Source organism: Manis pentadactyla, chromosome 4 (genome assembly GCF_030020395.1).
Source record: "Manis pentadactyla isolate mManPen7 chromosome 4, mManPen7.hap1, whole genome shotgun sequence".
Taxonomy (NCBI): Eukaryota; Metazoa; Chordata; class Mammalia; order Pholidota; family Manidae; genus Manis; species Manis pentadactyla.
In genome coordinates, this window is record NC_080022.1 from 99682591 (window position 1) to 99708731 (window position 26141).

Consider the following 26141-nt stretch of genomic DNA (forward strand, 5'->3'; position numbering starts at 1 on the left):
CAATTTACCTTAAATGGAGTGGGAGATCTTACACAAAACTTCAAGAACAAAAACCAATTCTTCCCTTTCTCTGACTTCTCAACATTTGGTTCTGTATTAGATATGTTCTGATTTTATACTTTACCAAATATGGTTATCATACAGATAATTTCACTTGTCTTACAGACAACAATCCAACTTAATTTCTTCTGACTCAAAAAACATAATGTGGTTGGAAACTTCTAAAATGGTCCCCAAAGATCTTCACTTCCTTGTATTCACACCCTTGTATAATCTCCTCCTTTTGAGTGTGGGCTGAACTTTTTGACTCTCTTCTAAGTAATATAACACGGCAGAACTGATGTGATGGCACTTGTGAGTTGGATTATAAAAGGACTATAGTTTATTTGAGGTGCTATATTTAATGCTCTCTCTTACATGTTTTGGTATGGGGGATACCAGCTGGGATGTTGTAAGGCAGTCCTGAGGAAAGTTGTATGAAGCAAGAACTGACACCTACCAAAAGCCACATGAAAGAGCTTGGAAGTGGATTCTCTTCTAGTTGAGGCTTGAGATGACCACAGCCCTGACTGATACATTTCTTGTAGTCATGTGAGAAACCATGAACCAGAGTCACTCAGCTAAGTTGCTCCCATTTCATCACACATAAAAAATGTGAGATAATATTTGTTATTCTCAGCCACTAAGTTTTGCAGTAATTTGTTATGCAGCAATAGGTAACTATTATGCCTGGCTTGCTGGCTAGACTATAAGATTAAGTCATGGAAAGTGTATTTGAGATATAAGAATGGGAATGTAGTGATTGAAATCATAAGCTATTTTATTTATTGAAGAGTTATCTGATAGAAATACCACCAGAACTCTTCTGAATGTGATTTCCACCTAAACTACCAGAGACAGCAGTCCTACTGAGTTTGTCCATAGCTCTTCAAATCAAAGGCTAAGAAATCTGCTTAAGTCAGGATATGAATCACTGGATAGTTTCTTCTGGAAAGACAGAATGAATCAATAAGTCCCTTTAATTAGGAAATTGAAATGAAATCTCACCCCTTGGAGATAGTCCTCTGTAATTCCTATAGCCATGATTCCCAGTCAAAAGGAAACAATAGGTGTGACAGTGATCCAATAACTGGCCCCAAAGTTCCCTTCAGCTTGTCTCTTGCTTGACTTTGGAGAGTGGACTGGGCATGATTTAGAAACCAGAAACTTCAATTCCCAGACACATCCTTTGATCTTGAACCAGTAGTGCTACAGGTTCCCTTGACCTCTCATGTCTGAAAAATGCTCAGGAATTATTGTCACCACCTCAAGGGACATGGATGCTTCCATGAGGGGTGAATGATTGTCTTACTGCCTGAGATGGAACATGCCTGAACAACACCCTCTTCTCTGGTTGTATGAGACAGGGACCAAAACAGGGAAGAGATGGGAAGGGAACAAAGATGTCAGTCCAGGAGGTGATCATTTAGGGCTTCACACTCTAAGTGCTTTTGGATTTCCAGAGATGAAACAAACCGCTCCAACACAAAGCTGTAGCAGGTCACAGCCCTAGAGTCTGGCTGATTTTATCAATCTGGCAGTTCAGGGTCAGTGCAAAAGACATCCCCAATACCTGAGAAAAGAGTTAGGAAAATGTGAGGTCTTCACCGGAGAAGCTATCCCTCCTACAACCCCTGGGATCAGCTCCAGAGGAAAAAAAGTGTCCCATCATGCTGAAGCCACCCTTCCTGCTATCACTTCCAATTCCTTCTAATTTTTCTTTTTCCAGAATGGCAGGGGCAAGATGAGTATGGGGTGATGATGGCAAAGCAGGAGATTGTAAAGTGTTGGGACATCTTTTGTCCTCTGAAGTTCTGTGGCTGGTACAGTCAAGTTCTGTACAAGTCAGTACTTCATGTAATGAGTCATCTCTACCCATACCCTAGAACTCCTTCGTTTCCAAGCAGAGAAAGATTTTTTCACTCTGAGCTTCTTAATTAAATCTTAGCTAACCTGTGAAATACCCAAACACTTGGGTATAAAAATTGAGTATCACTTAATAAAAAGAACACAGTACTATCCCCAATTTACCCATGACTTGTCAAACTAAGTGGAGAAATGAGGAAAATGATGATAATTTTCATTATTAACATCTACTGAGCAAAGCTCAGCTTTGTATTATTATATTATACATAACAAGCTTTTCCAGACCAGCTAAGTGAGAACCAAAGTAGGGGTCTTTTTGGAGGTTCTTAATTTGACTGTGAAGTACTCATGTTTCTTAGGGATAAGTTTACCAAATATATTTTACAGCATATTTTCTATATGCCTTAAATTGGTAATAACATCATTTGCTACTTGACTGGGGGTGGTCATATTTATTGAGCACACACTATGTACTTGGTACTGTTTTAAAACCTTACATGATTTAACTAATTTAATCTTCACATTTAATCCAAGTGCTGACTTGTACAGCACTTCACAATAATCCTTGGTTAAGCTCTTACCTGGATCACACATACACAGATAATGATGATTCCAATATACAGGAAATTGGAGTGATACCACAGTTTTGCTTTTTCATAGCAACCCTAGAAAAAATTTCAAGTACACATGATACTACTATATTACTCAACTTCATCAAGAAGTTAATTTGGGAAGATAATTTATATTTTCTCTTATGCCAGAAGACTTAGGCCAGGTATTATATTTTTGTTTTCTTTCTATGGATAAAGAAACAAGCATGAAGTAGAGATATTAAGCTAGAGACTTTTCTGGAGTTACAGTGGCACCTAATATAGAAGTCCTAGTTTCTTACATACTGAGTGACAATAACTCCCAAGAGGCATATCAGCAACAGATGTCCTTATGTTCTTTGAACGTTAACTGCTGATTTGGGATTAAAAAATGGGAATATAGGCTATGTAATTCTAGGATTGGTTGTATTTCAGCTTCTGCTTCAACAACCAGTAAACCTATCATGCCCTACCAAGCTCTATGGCTATTGCTGATTGGTGGGTGTCTCAGTTTTCTTCACAGACCTCAAAATTTCTGGAGATTTCTAAACAACACCAAGAATGAATAACATGGGGTAACAAGACCTTAGGGACTTGGTCTACTTGGAAGATGATTTTGGCTCCTTCTCTGGGCCTAGTCTGGAGGTCAAAATTAAGTGGATAATTTTTTCAGCAGTTCCTTTGACTCTTTCTCCCCCAATTCCTCACTCCTTCACTTAAAATTCATTTCACTAAGGAGCTAGAAACTGCAATCTCCAAGGAAGGAGGGCAAATAAATAGTAGAAGAAGCTTTTCTACTTCAACCTTACAAACTTCACTTTCAAACATAAGGAGACCTACATGTTGCTCAAGAAAAATCTAGACATAATACTCTGCCACTATCACATAAAACTTTTCCCTTTTAATGTTCTTTCAGGGTAGCAAGATTCTTAATGGTATCTCTAGTCTAAGTGAGCTTGTTCCTTTGATTTTTTTATTTGTCTAGTTACCTAGGTTATTCCCCTAGTCTCTATTTTGTTCAAGATTCCCTGTTTCTTTCTGGGAGGAATAAGTCCTGTTTGGTTGGAGTTTCTAGGTAATTAAAAGTTTAACCAAAGAGGCAAATAACATAAAAATTGCCAAAAAATTACCTGTGGCTCTGAAGGGCAAGATGCTGGTGGGTCATTTCCCCAATCTTTTGTGCCATTTACACCACAACATTGCAGCTAAAAACCAAACCCCAAAAAAGTGATGGTTAGAAACTCAACAGAGAGAAAATCGTGGGCCTTGGAGAAAAGATGAGCCTTGGAAAAAACTTCAGATCTGACTCTATAGCAGAAAATCTGGAATGGGCCTGAATATCATGGCTTCTTAGAAGAAAATGTTTTCAAATCCTTTATACCATTTCATTGACATAAGAATCCTTGAAGTAGAGAGGGCACGTTTAACTTATTCATATTTTACAGACCAAAAAGTAGACACACAGGGGACTTTATAATGGAGGAATCAGGCTGATTACACCTAAAGCTACCAAACAGTCTTAAGATCACGAAAGTAGGGCAACCAGATATTATGTGCCTACTTACATAATGCAATGAGAAATGTCAGCTGTTAGTCTCACCACAAATGGAACCTACATCAAATGTCCAGATTTATGACTATGGGAGATAAAGTTTCCCTGATGCTAAAATACCTTGAGGAATCAACTACATGGACCCAGAAAGTGAGGGATTCCACAGAACAAACAAACTAATCTTTCCACATATAAATAGTATGAACAAAGAGGTATACTATATAGATTAAAAGAGATTTAGATGTAAATGGACTAAATGCACCAATCAAAAGACACAGAGTAATAGAATGGATAAAAAAGCAAGACCCATCTCTATGCTGCTTACAAGAGACTCACCTCAAACCCAAAGACATTCACAAACTAAAAGCCAAGGGATGGAAAAAGATATTTCATGCAAACAACAGGGAGAAAAAAGCAGGTTTTGCAGTAGTATCAGACAAAATAGACCTCAAAACAAAGAAAGTAACAAAAGATAAAGAAGGACATTACATAATGATAACGGGCTCAGTCCAACAAGAGGATATAACCATTATAAATATATATGCATTCAACACAGGAGCACCAACATATGACTAAAGGAGGAAAGATAATACAATGCACTCATTTTAGGAGACTTCAACACGCCACTCACTCCAAAGGCTAGATCCACCAGACAGAAAATAAGTAAGGACACAGAGGCACTGAACAACACATTAGAACAGATGGACCTAATAGACATCTATAGAACTCTACATTCAAAAGCCACTATTTACAATAGCCAAGAAATGGAAGCAACCTAAGTGTCCATCAGTAGATGAATGGATAAAGAAGATGTGGTACATATACACAATGGAATATTATTTAGCCATAAGAAGAAAACAAATCCTACCATATGCAACAATATGGATGGAGCTAGAGGGTATGAATAAGTCAGGTGGAGAAAGACAAGCACCAAATGATTTCACTCATATGTGGAGTATAAGAACAAAGAAAGACTGAAGGAACAAAACAGCAGCAGAATCACAGAACCCAAGAATGGACTAACAGTTACCAAAGGGAAAGGGACTGGGGAGAGTGGGAGGGAAGGGAGGGATAAGGGTTGGGAAAAAAGAAAGGAGGTATTACGATTAGCATGTATAATGTGGGAGGGGGCATGGCGAGGGCTGTGCAACATAGTGAAGACAAGTAGTGATTCTACAGCATCTTGCTATGCTGATGGACAGTGACTGTAATGGGGTTCGTGGGGGGACTTGGTGAAGGGGGGACCCTAGTAAACATAATGTTCTTCACGTAATTGTAGATTAATGACAACAAAATAAAAACAAACAAACAAACAAAGAGATTTAGAGAGACATATCATCCAAATGTAATATGTGGATCTTGCTTGGATCTTTATTTGAGGAAAGCAATTGAAACTAATTTTTTGAGAAATTAGGGAAATTTGATTATAGACCACCTATTAGTGATGTTAAGGAAGTATTATAAAATTTTAGGTGCATTAAAAATAAGTTGTTTTACACAGAGAATGGATGGTTGGTTACTATGGCGGGAGATGGGTGAAATAGGTAAAAGATAAAGAGGTATAAACTTATATAATAATTTAGTCACAGGGCTGGAGGTATAGCATAGGAAATATAGCTAATAATATTTTAGTATCTTTGTACTGTAGTGATAGATGGTAACTATACTTATCACGGTGAGCATGTAACAATGTATATAATTAATGAATCATTAAGTGATTTATTTGAAACCAATATAATATTGTATATAAACTATATTTCAATAAAAATGATAAACAATAAAACTAAACAAAAATAAGTTATTTTACCTAAGCATTAAACAAAACACTTCTAAATAACATATGATCAAAGAATAAATATCAAGAGAAACTTTGAAATATTTTGAAGTACATGAAAATGAAAACAGCTTATAAAAATTGGGGGGGATGCAACAAAGGCAGTTCTTAAAGGAAAATTTATAGCATTGAATGCAAATATTAGAAAAGAAGAAAGATCTAAAATCAACAATCTATGTGTCCACCTTACAAACTAGAAAAAGAAGAGCAAGTTCAGTGCAAAGTGAAAAGAAGAAGAGAGAAGAAAGAAGAACAAGAACAAGAACAAGAAGGGATTAGAGCAGAAATTGATGAAATGGAAAACAGGAAATCAATAGAGAAAAAAAACAACAAAACCAAAAGGTGGTTCTTTGAAAAGATCAATAAAATTGATCAACTTCTAGCCAGACTAAGTAAGGAAAAAAAGAAGACACAAATTACTAATATGAGAAACAGAAAGGAATTTACTTAACTTGATAAAAAGAAATCCACAGAAAAACCTACAGTTAGCATCATACTTAATGCTGAGAAACTTGAAGCCTTCCCACTAAGATCAGGTGCTAGGCAAGATATCTTCCTTTAAACATCATACTGGAAGTCCCTGCTAATGCAATAAATAAAGAAAAATAAACAAACGTATACAGATTGGGGAGAAAAACATAAAACTATTTCTTCTCACAGATGAGATGATTATAAAGAAAATCTGAAAGAACTGACAAAAAAACTTCTGGAACTAATAATTGTAGGAAGTTTGCAGGACACAAGTTAACATATAGAAGTCCATTGCTTTCTTATATGCCAACAATAGTAAGTGGAATTTGGCATTAAAAAGCACCATTCCATGGGTGAAATAGGTGAAAGGGGGAAAAAATGAGTGAGAATGATATCTTGATCTGGGTAATAAAATTCATCAGCTCTATACTATGATTTGTGCATTTTACTGTATGTACCTAAAAACAAAAAAATTTAAAAACACACCAAATCATTTATATTAGCACCCCCAAAAATGAAATACCTATGTATAAGTTTAACAAAATCTGTGCAAGATCTATATGAGGAAAACTACAAAACTCTCATGAGCAAAAGCAAAGAACTAAGTAATGGAGAGATATTCCATGGTCATGGATAGGAAGACTCAATACTGTCCAGGTGTCAGTTATTCCCAACTTGATCTATAGATTCAATGCAATCCCAATTAAAATCCCAGCAAGTTACTGTATGGTTATTAATCAACTGATTCTAAAGTTTATATGAAGAGGCCAAGAACCCAGAATAGCCAACACATTATTGCAGTTGAAGAACAAGTTGGAGGACTGCAGCTACCCAAATTCAGGACTTACCATAAACTACAGTAATCAAGACAGTATTGTATTAGTGAAAGAATAGGCCCATAGACCAATGGAACAGAATAGAGAGCCCAGAAAAGCCCCATATAAATAGTCAACTTGATTTGCAAAGGAGCAAAGGCAATACAAGAGAGAAAAGATAGTCTCTTCAACAAATGGTGCTGGAACAACTGGACATCCTCATGCAAAAAAAAAGAATCTATATAGAGATCTTATACCCGTCACAAAAATTCACTCAAAATGGTTCATAGACCTACATGTAAAACACAAAACTGTAAAACTATCAGAAGATAATATAGGAGAAAACCTAGATGACCTTGATAATGCTGATAGCTTTTAAGAAACAATACCAAAAGCATGGATCATGAAACAAATGATAAGCTGGACTTCATTAACATTAAAAACTGCTGTTCTGCAAAAGACAAATCAAAAGAATTAGAAGACAAGCCACAGACCAGTAGAAAATATTTGCAAAAGACACATCTGATAAAGGACTATTACCCCAAATATACAAAGAACTCTTACAACTTGACAATAAGAAAACAATCTGATTAGAAAACAAGCCAAAACCTTAACAGATACATCACCAAAGAAGATAGTTGGCAAATAAACATATGAAAAGATGCTCCACATCATATGTCATCAGGGAAATAAAAATTAAAACAATCAGCTACCACTAAACACCTAACAGAATGGTTAAAATTTGGAATACTGATGCTAAATGCTGGAGAGGAGGTGGAGCAACAGGAACTCTCATACATGGCTGATGAGAATGAAAAACAGTACTATGTACTGCAACTATGGCAGACAGTTTGGAAGTTTCTTACAAAGCCAAACATATTCTTACCACATGATGCAGTAGTCATGCCATTTGATACTTACCCAAAGGAACTGAAAGCTTATGCACACATAAAAAACTGCACATGGATGTTTATAGCAGTTTTATTTATAATTACCAAAACTTTGAAGCAACCAAGATATCTTTCAATAGGTGAATGAATAAATAAACTGGTACATCCAGATAATGGAATATTAATTAGCAAAAAAGAGCAGCTATGAAGTTATGAAAAGACAGGGAGGAATCATAAATGCATATTACTCAGTGAAAAAAGCCAACTTGAAAAAACTACATGCTCTATGATCTCAATTACATGACATTCTTGAAAAGGCAAAACTATGGGGACCATTTTTAAAAATTAGTGGTTGTCAGGGATGTGGAAAGGAAGAGAGATGAATAGGCAGAGCACAGAGGATTTCTAGGGTAGTAAAAATACTCTGTATGACATTTATAATAATGGATACATGTCATTATACATTTGTCCAAACCCATAGAATGTACAACACCAAGAGTTAACCCTAGTGTAAACTGTAGACTTTGGGTGTAATTATGTGTCAATGTAGGTCCATCCTTAGTAAAAAATGTGTCATTCTGGTGATTGATGTTGATAATGGGGAGACTATGCTTGTATGGGGGCAAAGGGATAAGAGAAATCTCTGTACTTTCCTCTCAGTTCTAGTGTAAACTGCTCTTTAAAAATTAAGCCTTTTTAAAAAAGAAGTCACTATCCCTATATTCAGTAAGGGAAATGATATAATGCCTAGTATTTGCTTTAATACATTCTAGCAAAAAAATCATGGATTAGCTGAAATAACATTGGCAAAATGTTAACTGTCAAAGCTGGGTGACATGTACCCAGAGATTCATTTGCAGTTATTTTTATTTTTGTATATGTCTGAAAATTCTGTAATAAAAAGGCTTCAAAAACCAAACTAAAAAAAGAGAAAGAGAAAGCATATGGGATCTAGAGAGGTTACGTGAATTTTCCAAAGCCAATTAATCCTGGTCTCTGGGCTCTAATTCCTGTCCTATTATTTCTACTTCACACTAAGCAAGCATCCCAGGGCCACAGGCAGCTCCACACAGTCTGACACACAGACTATGCCAGTACCATGCTGGCTCCCTGACCCTTCTTTATCCACCAACACACCAAGATAAGAATAAAGAATTAATATATATGTTTGTGGCAGGGAAGGGGCATGAGGAGTGGGCTGCTGGTGAGCTAGGCAATAAGCATGATTAGGGTACAGGAAGGAATTCAATAGAAATTTCTGGTATTATACAATCTATGTTTTCAGAAAAAGATAGGAAAATATATAAACTAATTCAGTGTGACATGTTTGAGTCTTCCTCACATCTTAATAGGGCTTAAACAATGAGCCAACTGAGTTGATGGAGGATGAAAGACAGAATGTAGACAACTTTATACCAACTGCACTGATTCCTGTGCTCTCCTGTTTGTGACAGCCAATCATTATTCTGAACCTAGGGGGTCTGGATCTTAAGATTCTGAAACTTTCAGGAAAGGAAGTCGTTTCTAACCCCCAGGTACTTGGGTTGGGAAATTAAGTCTGGGCTGAGCTGGGGAGGAGTCTATCAATACTCAAATACTCACGAATGACTGGATGGAGTCCCATGCGTCCTTGGTGCTGTTGTCTGAGTGATATCTCTTGATGCTGTCAGTCAGGCTCTCAGACACATACTTATCCAACTGGGAAGGACACATTCCAGCAAAGGAGATATTGTAAAAAGCAGGTGAGTTCAAGGAACAAAGAATTTATAGAATTAACTAGTGGTTTCCATTTGCTACTCCCTGCCAAATGGCCTCCTCAGGGCTAAGGAAGGGAGGAGAGGGAGTTTATATGTAAGAAGAAGTGTTGAGGGTGAGACGGCATTGAGGGAAGATTTGTACACAGTGGTCTCTTGTCCTTCCAGAGCTCTGGTTTTCCCAAAGGAGGAAAAAGGACAATCAAAGCATGGGCTGTCTTAGGAGAAAACACATGGAGAAAATTAAGGTGGAGGAAAACACACCTGTTTTTACTGTACTTCTCATTCATTCTTCAAAGTACTACTCAAATGCAATCTCCTTCATGAAATGTTTTTCTCTCCCTAATTGCAGTTAATCTCTCTTTCCTCCAACCTCCCCCTTCATTTCTACCTCTGTTAGAGGTCTTATTTTGTGCCAGCTTCTACACTGTCAGCAATACAACAATGAATTGTGTCCTTTATAACTTACCTTCTGTTCATACACGAAGAGCAAGATGGCCAAGGTCACCTCAGCAAGAAGGATAATCAGCAGCAGGACAAAGAACTAGCACAAAGCAGAGACATGCTAATAGCACTGATTCCAGTTCTTCCCCATTCCCACTCTACCCTGGAGCATCCAGGCATGGCTCTGCCCATGTGCAAAGCCTCCTGTTTCTGCATGCTCAGGCCTTCATAAGCCTTGTTTTGTTTGTGAGGAATATGTTTTTTTTCTGCAGCTAACTCCAAGACTGTAGAGGGCAGATCAACTCTTCTGACATTGCACTCTCCTTCCCATTGTGCCTATTGAGCTCCACATGCATAATGTATATGCAATAGCATTTATTGAATCAATGAAGCAATTTTGGCATCAGCCTATTAAAAGAGTTGAGCAAAAGACGAGTAAGCAAAATCATGTGTCTTCTGAGTTTGATGCCTGGTCCTTTCTGCAAAATCAGGGTAGTTTGATGGTGGAGGTTGGGAAAGGCCTTGTATAGATGGGGAGAAGAGGATCTCTCATCAAGGCCCTAACTCATATCTATCTCCAAGTGCAGATGCTTACTCCATTTACCTAATCATATACAACAGAAAATCATTTATTCCCTCTCCTTCACCTTCTTATCCCAACACTAATTTTGACTGCTTAAAACATTTTCTCCATGCCTGTTATCTCCCATTTTTTGCCATTAATCCAAGAATGACCTGAGAACAAGGTTTTCTTATTCTATGTCTTGATTCAGTTTAAGTGTTGAGGCATAAGGGAAAGATTACCAAATGAATTAGGTGAGAGGAACCTATACTTGTGGAGAGAGTGGCACTGTTTTACAAAGCTCTGTGCTAGGTACACCAGATAAATGAGATAAATGAAGAGCTCTTCTTTCATAGAGCTTACAGGCAAAACCTAAGCCTACAGGTGCTTCTCGGGACAGTAAATTGACAGGGAACAACTGAAAAGTTCTAGCATCTTTTAGGGTAGACCTCAGTGGCTGAAGCCTAGGCCCTCACTTAAGATGGGTCACTCACAGTAGGGTGTATCTTTTGCAAATATGAGATAGGGAAGCATCTTCTGACATTTAGGAGGACCCCAGGACACAAAAGAATCTAGAGGTGATTTCCATCAGTTAATGACTCTGAGTCAGGTCATGAAAATACATACTATTGTGGGGAGAATTTAGGCATACAGATGACACTTGATTTCAACCAGACATGAAATAAAATGTATGGTGGGGAATATAATGACAAGTGTCATTATTAATGGTATAAAATGGATGCCAAGGAGGATAGCAATGCCCTCTCCCACCTATCCTTGGAAACCCAGTCAGAAACAAAATTTTGTTGGTCTAGATAGACTTGGCTGACCTGGAGTGCCAATCCTATGTCCCTATGATTTCCCTGTGCCCTTAGGTTAGCTTCCAAGAAACACCTTGCCTGGAGCCTTAGAACATCACATCTGCTGTGAGGGACTCACCGACATAAGCAGGCACTTGTTCTCCTTGATGGAGCCCATGCAGCCCAAGAAGGCAAGCACCATGATAATGGATCCCACGATGACGAGCACATTGCCCAGTGTGAGGGAGGGGAGCACCCTGAAGTTGTTGTGGACCAGGAGGTAAATTCCAAAACCCAAAATGCAGCAGCCACAGAACTGTAAAGAAGAATCCCACCACATTCTCAGGTAAAACATGGTTCTTGAATGTCTCTTCATAGTCTCACTCAACTTGAAATCCCAATTACCTTTCTCCACTGGCACTGTCATGACACCCATTAACAACCTGTTTACCTAGCTTTCCTCATGCACCTAGAAAAAAAGTGATGCCCGCTTCCTGCTGTAATGCCCCACTCACATTTGATCCTACCATGTCAGACACCAGGGGAAACTCACACCTGTGAGTAACACAGCATCTTCACGCTTCAGATCCCCTACCCATCGTTCCCTCAACTGCTTACATGCGGTCTTCCCTCTGAAAACTACAGCCATATAGAAGGGATGCCCTGGTTGAGAAGTTCATCTTGGTAGGCAGAAAACTAGTGAAGCTACAACTCAAGAATCTTCTTATGGATATATAAGCACCAACCCATTCATATATGAAATTTAACTGTTGAATTTGACAGTGAAATCTCCCCAGGAAAAGTGACTTTCTTTTTAATCAGCTATTTTTCCAAGGGGCCCAGTCTGGCGGGGTGGGGGTGGGGAGGAAAGGGAAGAGGAAGTGAGAAAAAAGAGGCATTCAACACACAGAATGCGGATCTCAGGTTTCTCACCCATAGATGTCAGCAGTGAGCAGTAGTAGCTTAAAGTCTCCAGAATTAAAAAAAGCATCCCCATAAATAGCTGCATTAGTACCTTTCACTTTTACAGGCTTATGCTATGGCTGGTTGGTAAAAGTGGAGGAAATAATTACTCCCTTGTTCTTAGGCTGGGCATGCTACACATGACCCAGGCATGCATGGGTGGTATGTCATTCTAGGCTCCTCAGTGGAGAGAAAGTAGCTAGGAAGAGGTGAGCTCAGCCATGCTCAGAAGAGACACACTTACCCAAAAGAGCAAGTTGAAGAAAAACAGAACATACTTCAGCAATTTCAAGCTACTCATGCTCATGCAGGGATATTCTTGCCCTAAAAAGTAGAAGGAAAAACAGAGGAAGTAAGTTACCTGTCTTTGCAAGGTGGCACCAGAGATCAGAGGGCACAAATATTTAGGGCTTAAGAATCTCTTGCATCATCTTGGGTGATAGAACATTCTACCCAATGACAACAGAATATACACTCTTTTCAAGAGTACATAAAACATTTACCAAATAGAACATTCTGGGACATAAACCAAAATTCAGTAAGTTTAAAAGGAAAGAAATGAGAAACCAACCATAGAAATATCTCTAGAAAATCCCCAGTATTTGAAATCTAACATATTTCTAAATAGTCCATGGATCAAAAAAGATCAAAAATGAAATTAGAATTTGAACAACCCCCCCATCAAAACCAACATGTCAAAAATTTTGGGTGTAACAAAAGCTGTACTTAAAGGAAATTTTATGGCATAAAACGTGTACATTAGAAGGGAGAATGGCCTCAAATCAATGAGCTCAGCTTTCATATTGAGAAACAAGAAAAAGAAGAGCAAATTAAACCCAGAATAAATAGAAGGAAGAAAATAATGACTATAAGTGGTGAAATCAATTAAATAGAAATCAGAAAAATAATCAAGAAAATCAATGAAACCAGAAGCTGGTTCTTTTAGAAGATTGATACAGTTGATAAACTTTACCCAGATAATTTTTTAAAAAGAAAGAAAGAATCAACATTAAGAATGCGGTAACGACACTAGATTCTACAGATAGCAAAATGATAAGTGAATATTATCTAGAACTTTTGCCAATAAACTTGACAACTTAGATAAAGTGAGATGAATTCCTTGAAGGATACAAAGTACCAAGGCTCACTCAAGAGGAAATAATCTGAATAGTTCTATATCGAATAATAAATTGATTTGTAGTTTAAAAAGCTTCCTATAAAACTCTCCAATCATAAAACATGAACTGGCTGAATGGATAAAAAAAATAAGATCCAACCATATGCCACCTGGAAGACTCCAGCTATAAGGACACACACAGACTGGAAGGGAAGGGATGGAAAAACATTTCATTCAAATAGAAAACAAAAGAAAGCAGGAGTAACTGTCCTTATAGCAAACAAAATAGCTTTTAAGTCAAACACTGGTCCTAAGAGACAAAGGTCATTATATAATGACAAAGGGGTCAATCTAATAGGAGGCTACAACATTTGTAAATATTTATTGCCTAATATAGGAATATCTAAAGCTTATATTTATGAACCTGAAGGGAGAAATAGAATTACCATTATAGTAAGGAACTTTAACACCCACTTTCAATGATGGATACATCCTCCAGACAGAAAATCAGTAAGAAAACTTTGGTCTTAAACTACACAGTAGAACAGATGGACTTAACAGACACTCACAGAACATTCTAGCAAAAGCAACACAATACACATTCAAGCTCACCTGGACATTCTCCAGGATAGGTCATTTGTTAGGTCATAAAATAAATCTTAATAAATTTAAGATGACTGAAATCATATCAAGTACATTTTCTGACCACAGGTATGAAACTATGAAACAATTATAAGAAGAGAACTGAACTCACATATGTGAAGATTAAAAAATATGATCCTGAACAACAAATGGGCTTGAGAAAAAATTTAAAAAGAAATAAAAAATAACTTGAATAAATGAAAATGTAAATACATTTGAAAAATTATGAGCAAAAGCAGAAGCAGTTCTAAGAGAAAAGTTCACAGTGATAAATGCCAACATTAAGAAAAAAAGGTATCAAATAAACAACCCAATTTTGCAGCTTAAGAAACTAGAAAAGAACACTAAACTCAAAGTGAATAGCAGGAAGGAAATAACAAAGGTCAGAGTTGAAATAAACAAAATAGAGAATAAAAAGATAATAGAAAAGATCAAGGAAACTAAGAGCTGGTTTTTTGAGAAAATAAAACACAAACCCTTAGCTAGACTTAACAGGAAAGAAATAGGATTCAAAATAAAATTGTAAATGAAAAAGAAATAAAAGGCATCCAAACTGCAAAGGAGGAAGTAAAACTGCTTCTATTTGCAGATGACATGATGTTATATATAAGAAACCCTAAACGCTATTCCAAAAAACTGTTAGAACTAAACAATGAATTCAGCATGTAGGATGTAAAATCAACATGCAATAATCAGTTCCATTTCCATACACTAATAATGAACTATCAGAAAGAGAAGTTAAGAAAACAACCCTATTTACAATTGCTTCAAAAAGAATAATATACATAGGAATAAGTTTAACCAAGGAGGTGAAAGATCTAGACACTGAAAATGAAAAGAGATTAGTGAAAGAAATGGAAGACACAAATAAATGGAAAGATATTCCATGCTTTTGGGCTGGAAGAATTAATATGCTAAAATGTCCATACCACCCAAAGTCATCTACAGATTAATGCAAACAAATTTCAGTGTTTTTCACAGATATAGAAAAAACAATCCTAAAATTTGTGTAGAACCACAGAAGAACCCAAATATCCAAAGGAATCTAGAGCAAGAAAAACAAAATGGGAGGAATCATACTTCCTGAATTCAAAGTCAATTGCAAAACTATAGAAATCAAAACAGTATGATTTGGGTATAAAAACAGACACATTGATCAACAAGGGTTTGTATCCAGAGCACAAAAAGAACCCTCAAAGTCAATGGTAAGAAAACCAACAACTCCATTTAAAAATGGGCAAAATATCTCAACACATATTCACTAAAGTGAATGTACATGGATGTCAAATAAGTTCATGAAAAAGTACCCTACTTCATTAATCATTAGGGAAATGTTAATTAAAACCGCAATGAGAAAACACTGTTCACTTCCTAGAATGGTTAAAATTTAAAAAACAAAAGCACAACTGACCATACTGAGGGTTGATGAGGATGTGGTAGAACTGGAACTTTCATATACCGTTGGTGAGAATGTAGAAGGGTACATTCAGTTTGAAAAACAGTTTGCCAGTTTTGTAAAATATTAAACATGACATCATATGATCCAGACACTCTACTCCAAGGTATTTACCCAAGAGAAATGAACACACATGTCCATACAAAGACTTGTACAGGAATGCTCATTGCAGATTAATTTGTAGTAGCCAAATACTGGAAACAACCCCAAGGTCTATCAACAGGTGAATGGATAAATAAATTGTGATATAGCTGTATACTATTCAGGAAGAGCATATTGATGGTATACTATTCAGGAATAAAAAGGAATAAACTACTGATACATGCTACAGCCTAGATGAATCTCAAAATATTTATGGAGAGATTAAAAAAGCAAGATTAAAAAAAGAGTACATAGTGTATGATTCCAGGCGTATAAAATTTTAGGAAATGAAAATTAATCTATAGCAACAGAAACAGATCAATGATTGCCTAGGCACAGGGATAGAGGAGAGCGGTGGGGGGGAATGTGCATAGAGGGGGACTAATGAAGGGCAGGAGAGAGGGATTACAAAAGACCATGAATAACCTTTTGGGAATTATGAATATGTTTGTGATCTTGATGGTAGTGATGGTTTTATTCCTGTATACATGTCAAAAGGCCTCTCCTAATTTGCTTCAAACTGATGGCGACATTTCCTGCCTTATACTTTCAAAATAGCAAGCAACATTGTGACTGCTTCCTTGCCTTTGCTCATGTGGTTCTTTGCTGGAATTTGCCCCTTTTATTCCCTCTGACTCCTAAATTTGGTTAACTACTAATCATCCTGAGACAGTTCAAGTGTGACTTTTCCAGGAAAACTCTGATTGTGTTCAGTTGTTCATATCCCATCCCCATAACCCACAAGAAGTGCCTTTAATGCCTGTGCATCTCCACTATTATGCTAACCAAATTGTTTTATAATTATCTCTTCCCTCACTGGAACATGAGCTCCTTGAGGGTAGCAGCTAGTTTATTCATCTTTGAATCCTCAAGGTTATATATATTATATATTATATACATAAAATAAGATTGTTGAATGAACAAATGATTGGACTTTTACTCATTAACTCTAAATAATCTGGTTTAGTGGACTTGTTATAGTAGGTAGATAGCCAGACATGAGCAGCAAGGGAGTTGGGGAGTTTGGCTGGTGTTTACATTAGGCTAGATGCTGTTTACTTTCTATACATTCCATGTAAACTATTCTCAAGGGATGTGGGGAGTAAGAATATAGATAATAGACCCACCAAAACTGGCTGGTTCCAACACGGAGGAGAATTTGACCCTGATCTCACCTCAAAATACATTGTATGCTCATTAACATACTAAAAATCACACCCCTTTGTGCCATGACAGTTCTGAAGCAGACTAGTCTAAGGACAAAAATAGGATATCTCCCTATAAGACCACCCAACCCACACCCCACTGGGTTGCTCGCCTCTGGAGCACACTCATACTCATTCCTTGAGTGTGTACTTTTGCTTTATTGAACTACCCTTTGCTTGGACCTGCTCAGCCTGCTCATGGATTCTTTCTCATTCAGAGTCAAGAACTCTCTCCCAGGTTGAGGTCTCACCTACACAGGGCGATCTCTCCAGACTGGATTTTCTGACAACCGAATGAGCATGATGCTGCAGCATTAGGAGCCTTGGGCTTGAGATTTATTCTGCCAATAAACTAATCTTTTGGACATGAGCAAATAACTTAAACAGGAGGCGATGGGCCAGATGCTTCCCATCCTCACAACATCCTGGGACCCTGGGAAAGATGCTTCAGGCCCTTGCAATCTAATTGTTCACAGAGCACCAACTAACCAGGTGTCCACTAACCTGAAGCTACCCCACTGATTCCTTCCTTCACAGACAGGAAGAAGAACCTTTTCTGTTCCTTTTCTGATTTTCCACTATTCCAACTGTCATGAAACTGAAGAAGAAAAGCTGCCTATTTGTTGAACAGTGTCACTACTTTTACCACAAGTAATAATGGTCCCTATTTTCATAAAACCCAGAGAGAAGGCCTCTCTATTTCCCCTTTCCCTTCTTCATTATGACTGGCCAGTCACTGAGCACGGACCCCTTCCAACCCACTGTCTGGAAGAACTGACACCACTCCATAAAGCTGGGCCTCCCAGCCCCATGACTCATGGCTTTGTGAAGAAAGTCCTGACGTCAGCTTCCAGGAAACCTCTGTGACTGAACTGGTTAGCTCAGACACCTCCCACAGCCTGACATCGAGGACAGAGATGAAGTTCACCCTTTAACATTCTCCAAGCAGAGTTTGGGCTGGTGAACAGTCTTGTGGTCTTCTGGTTCGATTCCTTTCTTTGACCCATACTGGCAGTGCTACCTAATTAGTCTTGAATTTAATCAAGCTTCATAGTGGTTAGGGTTGGACAGAAGCTTCAAGAAAATATCAGCTCTTGATTTCCAACCCTAACTGGTCCAATCTTAGAGACTAATCTGGAGCTTCAGCAAGACAGGTTTGATGTTATACAGACTATTTTATTTATGAGATGTTAATAAGGGTTCCTGAAACAAAAATGAATAAACAAAACTATAAGGAGTGAAAAGAATCCATGGTCAAATAACTTTGGAAGCAAGTGGGATTAAATAAAAATAAAAGATAAAATAATTAGCAGTGTTTTTAGTGAATAACTTCGGAGGAACTTGTTACATGCTAATGTACATTGTAGGTCTCTAAGAGAAGAGTCTACTTATATAACTACAAACCTATTCTCATATTGAAGATTACGTATTAACAGATCAGAGAATAAAGTACTTGGAACACAGTTTGAAAAACACTGGCAATGGAATCAGACAGGTCTAGTTTTGAGTTCTGGCAGTGCAACATACCAGAAATGTGGCCTTGGGCAACTTGTGTAACTTCTCTCTAACTTTCACAGTTTTCTCATCCTTAAAATGGTGATATTAATATGTGCCTTTATAGGTTGGTCTGTGGTTAAATGAGATAATATTTCCTGGGTGGCTCAGTATCAGAGTATGTGGTTCAGTGACGAGTGCCTGCACAATCAAGTTTAGAGTTTTTCCACCAGTCCATTTATAAGGGCGACCCTGAGCTTCCAGCTAGATTTTCAAGAATAAAATACATTAAGAGCCAGAAGGCCTTTAATAATTCTTTGCTTATGTCAGTTTTTTGTCAATACATTTCCCAAAAAAGTTTTGTGTGCCCTTTGTAAAAAATTCAAACAATAAGATACAAAGAAGAAAGCACAAAATCTTTTGGAACCGCGTGTCTCAGAATAACTACCATTAACATTTTTGGTGAACATCCTTCCAGACATTTCTCTATATACAGATCTATTTGCCAATTAACATCGAATATGGTGTTCAGCAAGGTAATTATTGGCTTTCTATCCCTTCCTACACAGAGTCTGTGGAGGTCTTTGGTTCATCAGTGAAGAACCCTAGGGCCCTAACTAACTAAATATTTTACTAAATTGGAAAGGAAATCTGTGCTTTATGAGGGCTCCCAATTAAGGTCCCTTTGCCAAAATAAATGTAGATAGATGTTTAGTGAATCCTATAAAATGCCAAGTTCTTCATAAGTATATCTTCATAAGTATAAGATTATTTATAATCCTCATATCAACCCTGCCACTTAGGGAACAATAGTCCCACTTTGCAAACAGGAAATCGAGTGATCAGACAGCCTATGTAACTGTCATAAGATCACTCAGCTAATGATCAGCAAAGACAGCACAGGTCTAGGTCTTTCAGCCTTCCAAGCCCACATTATTCTCTTGTTCCAGTTCCAGTTTTGTGCCTTACATTTCCCAACTCAACTCTCTCCCTACAATGTAATGAGCCTCCAAAAGGAATCCTTGCATCTTCCACAGTTTGAACTCCTGTGAGCAGTGACTGAGGAGGGATGGCACATGCATGTGTAATAAGCAATTGTAAGGAAGAGGCAATACTGAACCAAACCAAAACCAAACCAAACCATCAATGTGGTAATCTATATTGTGCATTAGTGTGTTCTCATCTCTCCATTGCTTCATCAAAGGAATGTGTCTGTCATCTTATTCATCCCTGAAACTGTGACCTGGTGAAAAGTTTTTCCTTTGAGGCTGCTCTCAGGGAAGAGGAACTAGTGACTTATAGAAGAAAGACAGAAGGAAGAAGCAGAGAGGAGACAAAAAATGAGGAAAAACAAACCCAGATGATCTTGGAGGCATATTTCTTTCCTTTAGGGAGCTGACAAGATAATCCCCCGACAGAAAAATCACAGCTGCTACTAACAACCAAGCTGAGATGGGACCTTGATAAACAAGGCCAATATCCATATCAGGAACAGTTTCAGAAAACAGCTGTTACAGAGTCAGTAGACTAGAGAATCTCTTTCCTTACCCTAAAATTATGTTGAATTTTGCTGTGGAGTATCCCTATTCTAGAGACACCTGCCCATGGTGTGTACAGGTAAGCTCTGCCCAGTGTGAGCAAGGATTTCTGCAGGGTAACGAATGCCACTTCTTTGGTATTTCTATGAAAAGTTTGAATAACCTAAATCTAGTCATGAGGAAATGTCAGACAAACCCAAATGGAGACATTCTAGAAAAAAACTTGCTTGTGCTCTTCAAGAATATCAATGCCATGAAAGACAAAGAAAGACTCAGCATCTGTTCCACACATAGGGAGACTAAAGAGATATGATAGTTAAAAGCAATGCATTATCAGAGATTTCCTTTTGCTATAAAAATATTAATGGAGCAATTGGTGGAATCTGAATAAAATCTTTTGATTGTTAATAGTATTGCATTATGTTAATTCCTGAATTTGATCATTGTAAAGTGGTTATGTAAGAGAATGGTTTTGTTTTTGGGAAAGCACTTAGTAGGAAAAGATGGCATCCCAGAAGTTACTTTCAAATAAAAAAGCCACGGAAGGATAAAGGAAATATGGTAAAATGTTAATATTTAGGAATTCTGGGTGAAGCAGGTCCAGAAATTCTTGATAATATTTTTGTGACTTTTCTGTAAGTCTGAATTGTCAAAATAAAAAAAGAGAGAAAGTTGAATATGAGTAAATTATCTAAAGGATTCTGATCTCAAAATCATTACAACTTAAGTCCTTGATGGTATGATATTGAGAGTCTACAATAGCTACTTTTAGAAGAACAAACCATGGGATAATTCTTTAAGGCCTCTATTTGGTCCTGATACAGAGTAAATATTAAGACATAAGTTTATCTGAATTATCTGAATAAATTTTAAAAGATGTGAGGTATCAAAATCATTTCTCATCCCATTCTTCAATCCAGGTCTCCTGAAATATAAAATGCCAAACAAAAGTTTGACATATTAAATATTTATTAAGTATTTGATATGCTGGCATATTGATTTTAGATTGACTGAATTTATAATCAGGCTGTATTTTTATGTTTGCTTATGTTAAAATGCACTAGAAATTTCTTTATGTAAACAAAGAACATAGTCTAATGATGCCTATTTAATAAGAAGTCTGTAAGAAAAGGGATTGTAATATAGTGTGGAGGAAAGCATCCACAGACAATCAAGAATTACTAGCTAAGTAATTTTATGACTTTGGACAAGTCACCTTACCTAAAAAATAAGCAGATTAAAATATTATAATTGTAGCTAACATTTATTGGGCTCTTACTATGAGTTGGACACCTTATTTGAACCTAAATTATTTCTGAATTCCTTTTAAGTAGCAATATTCTAACACTTTCATATAGTGCTCTTATTTTAAATGATTATAAAAATGTAACCTTGTGACATCTTTTCTTTTACAACAATTCCTGGCCATAGCTTTGATTCATTGATGCTATTGCTTGGATAGGAACTCTACTGTGTGCTGGTGAAATGGGAAATGAATGCATAGAAAACTTATCTCGATACCCCAACCCAGAGGTCCATGGCTTCCACTTTGAGTGCCCACCCACTGGCCTTGGAAATGCATTATCCTCCTCTTTCTCAAAGCCTACTTCCAGACAGCCTTCCCAAACTCCAGCTGCAATTTCCTCCTCCTCCGCCCCAGCAGCCCCAGGAGGCCTGCTCAGCACAGCAATCTAATTTCTCTGTGTTACTTTGCTTAAGTGCTCTGTACCTGCAATGGCAGCTGGGTCCTGCAGCTCCCTGAGGGCAGGTGCCCAGTCTCTAGGTCTGTGGTGATCTGCACACACTGGATGCTCACTCAGTACAGGAAGTGCTATGGGCTGACTCATATTGGAACATAAACCAAACCACTGTAACTAAATCAACATAGCATTTCCTGGAACAAAGCTGACAGAAAGAGAGTGGCTGTAGTTTTGCAAAAAGCTCCACCCTTCTCTCTAATCTAGGAGAAACTCTAGATTGAGGGGAAAGAAATAGGCTTCTTCACCCTCATTTCAAGCCATATTTCATAATTTCTGTCATGAGGACTTCTCAGGCATGGCCCTGTCCAGGGCTAAGCTTAGGACTCAGATGTTTTGTTGATCTCGTCTTCTACTTTCAGGTGCTGGAATTCCAAAACCAAGTAGGAGAAAAGATTATCACTTTCTGTGGTCCAGCAACCATGGCTTGTTCTATTAGAGTCTCAATTGCTTACTGTCATTTCTAACAGTAAGGATAGAATTCCTAGGGGTTTATACTTCTTTGAGTTTGCTTATACTGTGCCCTGTCTGGAATGCCATTACCTCCAGTCCTCATAGAAAACTCCATCTTTGAAATGAACCTAAGCAGGGATTACTAGCTAAGTAATTTTATGACTTTGGACAAGTCACCTTACCTGAAAAATAAGAAGATTGAAATGTTTTAATAATATCTAATATTTAGTAGGCTCTCACTATTAATTGGACATTCTACTTCAGCCTAAATAATCTCTAAATTCTCTTTAAGTACCAACATTCTAACATGGAATGTAGTGCTCCAAGGGAGTCCTTGGCACACTCCTCAGCAACTCCTACATTTGTGCTCATTCTCCCTCCATTATAGAAAAGATTACATTGAATTGTATTTGTGTATTGCTGTGTCTGTCCCCCACACTAGACTCTAGAAATGCTTTGACATTAAGAACCACAGCAATTATCCTTGTGTCTCCAGCACCGTAGCACAATTCCTAGATGCTGATATATGGTAGGGTGGGAGTGAATCAGAGGAACAGGCCTCAGGTCCAGTCTGAAGCCCTCTGGGTAGTTAGAGGTCAACCTGAGACATAAAGTAAAGACCAAGAAAATTTGACCTTTCCAATTTGTGCTTCTCATTAATTGCCAAAGGTGATTTTGCTTAAGAGGTAGTAACTGTGATGGGATGGGCTTTGAATCATTACCCATGGGTGTAAATGTGTCCAATCCTTTCATTTAAAGCTAAATACTCTTAACTGGCCCACACAGGAAACATCACAGGAAGTCATGTTTCAGCTCAGTCTCTACTCCAGTTCAACCACAATTACAAAACTTCAGATTCTCATGGAGATTGAGAAAGCAAAATTTTGTTTAGCAGCAGCTAAGATTCTGCATTTGCTCAATTCTCTTCTAAAGCACTTGCATACACATCTGTTATCTCTTGTCTGCCTGGGAGTTCCTTAAGAGCAGTACTATTTGTTAGACAAATATCCTCTTTCTACCATGCCAATCTCCCTCCTCACCAGCATCTCCAAAGCACAGTGCCTGGCCCCAGGAAGCACTTAATGCCTGTTTGTTAAATGAATTCATTAAAAAGTTTGTCTTTATTTTTAAATTCATGGCTAAATAGCCCAACAGGTGTCTTGGTAATCTAGAGTTCTCAGTGGCATCCCCACCCCTCATTGTTAAGTGGGGGTATGTGGTCCTAGGGGGACTTTCCTCTCCCCTCCAGGGCACAATCAGTTGAGACTTTTGCAGGTTTTGGAAGGAAAAAGCTCTCAGAGTTTTCTGTGGTGAGCTGACCTCCAGTTACTACTATGGTGATCGCAGAATGCAAGGATCAAAGATCTGCTATCACTTTCAGAGTCCATAAGCCCTCAATTATTAGTTATGGGCAATGAATTAGAAATCAACAATATCAAGTTTTGTTGGTTGGTACATGTCATTATATTTATCACTATTTATGATTTGTAGACTAAAGATAAGTTTATTTGGGGGGAATCCTGGGGATCCCTGCCCTTTGAAACCAATCAATCTAAGCACCTCATAGAGGTTTCACTTTTCAAAATACACGTAGTGGGCATTTTCTGGGTTCCTGACTAAACTGGGTGTTGTCATTTGCAGCTGTTCTTCTACTTAATGGCTCTGAGGAATCACAGTGGTAGTAACTAACTTGACTTTTGAAAATTTCTTAAGTGAAGAATTGCATGTCCTAGCTGTCTTTCTAAATGGTTCCAGCTGTTGGTTTTCTCCTTACTTTAAAAGCACAAGACCCATCTTCTGAAGACCAGAGCATTTATGAAATCTCCCCGGCTTCATCTCATACAGAAGATTTTAGGTAAAAGAAATTACTACACACAGAAATTTAAGTTCTAAAGCAATTTAAGCACATGAATGCCCTGACCGAAAGAGATAACAGATAGTAAGAACCTATTAATTAAAAGTCCTTCTGGCCTGATTGCCTTTTGAGGGTTACTATGATCCGACTGATCTTTTTACTTTCTCCGCACTAAACATTTGTGAAATTAAAGTTGCAGGAGATTTTAGGGTTACTGGAGAGCATGTATATATGGAGACCCCTAAGAAGATACCCAATCCCACATAATGTTTATGGTTCAGGTCTTTGCTCTCAAACTCAATTAAAATGTCACCAATCTTACCTTTTGTAGGCACTTTCCCCAAATGCTTTGGGCAGGACTGGTGATTATCCCTGAGGTGGCTGCAACAAGGCTGGTAACACGGATGTCCAGGGCTATTTGTGTAAAAGGAGAAGTGAAGGGGGAATAAATATGATCACACTGTGACGACAGGAAGCCCATTTGAGGAGAGAGAGGAAGTGAGGCTAGGCCCGCCTCTTAGTCTCAGAGATGCAATCCTTCCCCTGTGGCTTTTTAGAAGCTTACTCCCATGACCCACCCAGTACCTAAACTGGTTTTCGACGAAACAGGAAAAATCAAAGATAAATTGGTTTGGGACCTAATCTGTGAGCACTGATAGGTTCTGGAGTCATTTTTGTCTAGAAAAGGGTAGTGCTTCTCAGTCAAGGTGGTACCTCAGAATTACCTGTGGATCTGTTCAAGAATGAGTATGCCTGGCTCCACCACCACAGTTTTCCATTTAGGTAGACTGAGACTGGTATGGAACCAAAAAGTAAATATTTTTACAAACCTTCTAGGACTGAGACAATAAAGTCTCTCAAGCCACTCTGCCTGCACCCCACCCTCCCTCCAGCTGCCTTCCAGAAGATCTCTCATCTCTAGTTTGATGGGGCCACCATGTTCAAATTTCTGTATCTCAGAAGCTGGACTGTCTTTAAGTAAGAGCATTGTTGGGGGCAAACCTCAAGGCACAATCCAAGAGAAACTGGTAGAAACGATTTGATCATTAGAGGGAGATCCAGATTTAGAACCCAAAGATCTAGGTTTACCCCAGATTTATCTCTGTTAGCTCTGAGATACCCAGCAAATCTCAACCTCTCAGCATCTAATAATAGTCCTATTATTATGCTCCCATTTATAGATGAGAAAATTGAAGCTCAAAGAGGTTAGATAATTTGCCGAAGATTGTACAATGAAATAGCAAAGGTGGGACTCAAATTTAAGGTCACAGAGAATACTATTTTACAAACACTATGACCAGTAGATTTTGAAAAACATTTCCGGTTTTCACTCTGCTGTGTCTACTGGGATTTTCTTGGATTGAAATCATCAAGGGACAAAGTGATAACCACTTTGTGTGAAACATAGAAGCAATCACTGTGTTATGGAAAAACCTGAAAAACCTGGACTGGATCGTTGATGGAAGAACCAAGCAGCACTTGGAAATCTTGGAGTGTTGAGGTTTATTTTACACTGGTGGGCTCAGAGGGGAGTAATCTCCCAAGTCTGACACCTGAGCAAAGGCAAAAGGAACAATATGTATCTTTCTGGTTCCGTATCTACAATATTTCTACCTGCACAGCAAGGAAGCAAGGGGAGTGAGTTTTGGGGGTGAGTGCCTGGTGGAGCAGGGAGTGAAGGGGAGGGGAAACGGGAGTTTCCACTGTCTTTGTAAAGAAGCAAAGCAGAAGGGAGCCACCTGGAGTAGATTGCTGACCTTGTAAATATCTCCTTATGACTCTCTCCTCTGATGCCCCTTTAAACACTTGGTTTTCAGGAGGCATTATCCTAATTTATGACAGACCAATAGCCTTGCAGAGCCAGTATATGCATGGTGGCTCAATGTGTAACAGTGTTTTCTAG

The 26141-nt window shown here is 38.0% G+C and overlaps 1 protein-coding gene across 2 annotated transcripts; it reads right to left on the reverse strand.

Annotated features, from left to right (window-relative positions):
* Positions 1 to 361: 361 nt before the first annotated feature.
* Positions 362 to 24703, reverse strand: CD53 (CD53 molecule). 2 transcript variants are annotated; one of them, XM_036916738.2, is made up of 8 exons: positions 24561 to 24703; positions 12825 to 12904; positions 11757 to 11933; positions 10281 to 10355; positions 9660 to 9755; positions 3626 to 3700; positions 2487 to 2570; positions 362 to 1612 (listed from the first exon to the last, which is right to left on the reverse strand). In XM_036916738.2, exons 2-8 carry the CDS (start codon positions 12885 to 12887, stop codon positions 1541 to 1543), a joined length of 642 nt encoding a protein of 213 aa, XP_036772633.1. In that variant the 5' UTR covers positions 12888 to 12904; positions 24561 to 24703; the 3' UTR covers positions 362 to 1540. The 2 variants fall into 2 exon arrangements, with proteins under 2 accessions (XP_036772633.1, XP_036772632.1); XM_036916737.2 differs by lacking the exon at positions 24561 to 24703 and adding an exon at positions 21903 to 21924.
* Between the last annotated feature and the right edge of the window lie 1438 nt (positions 24704 to 26141).

Bases quoted from the DNA above. Each gene is read 5' to 3' on its own strand.
- CD53 (XM_036916738.2), bottom strand. From the start codon at position 12,887: ATGAGCATGAGTAGCTTGAAATTGCTGAAGTATGTTCTGTTTTTCTTC. The intron at 11,934-12,824 runs GTAAGTGTGTCT...TCTTCTTTACAG, and splicing joins TCTTCAACTTGCTCTTTTGG to TTCTGTGGCTGCTGCATTTT. The intron at 1,613-2,486 runs GTAAGAGCTTAA...CTCTTTTCTCAG, and splicing joins TCTGTGTATGTGTGATCCAG to GTATTGGGGATGTCTTTTGC.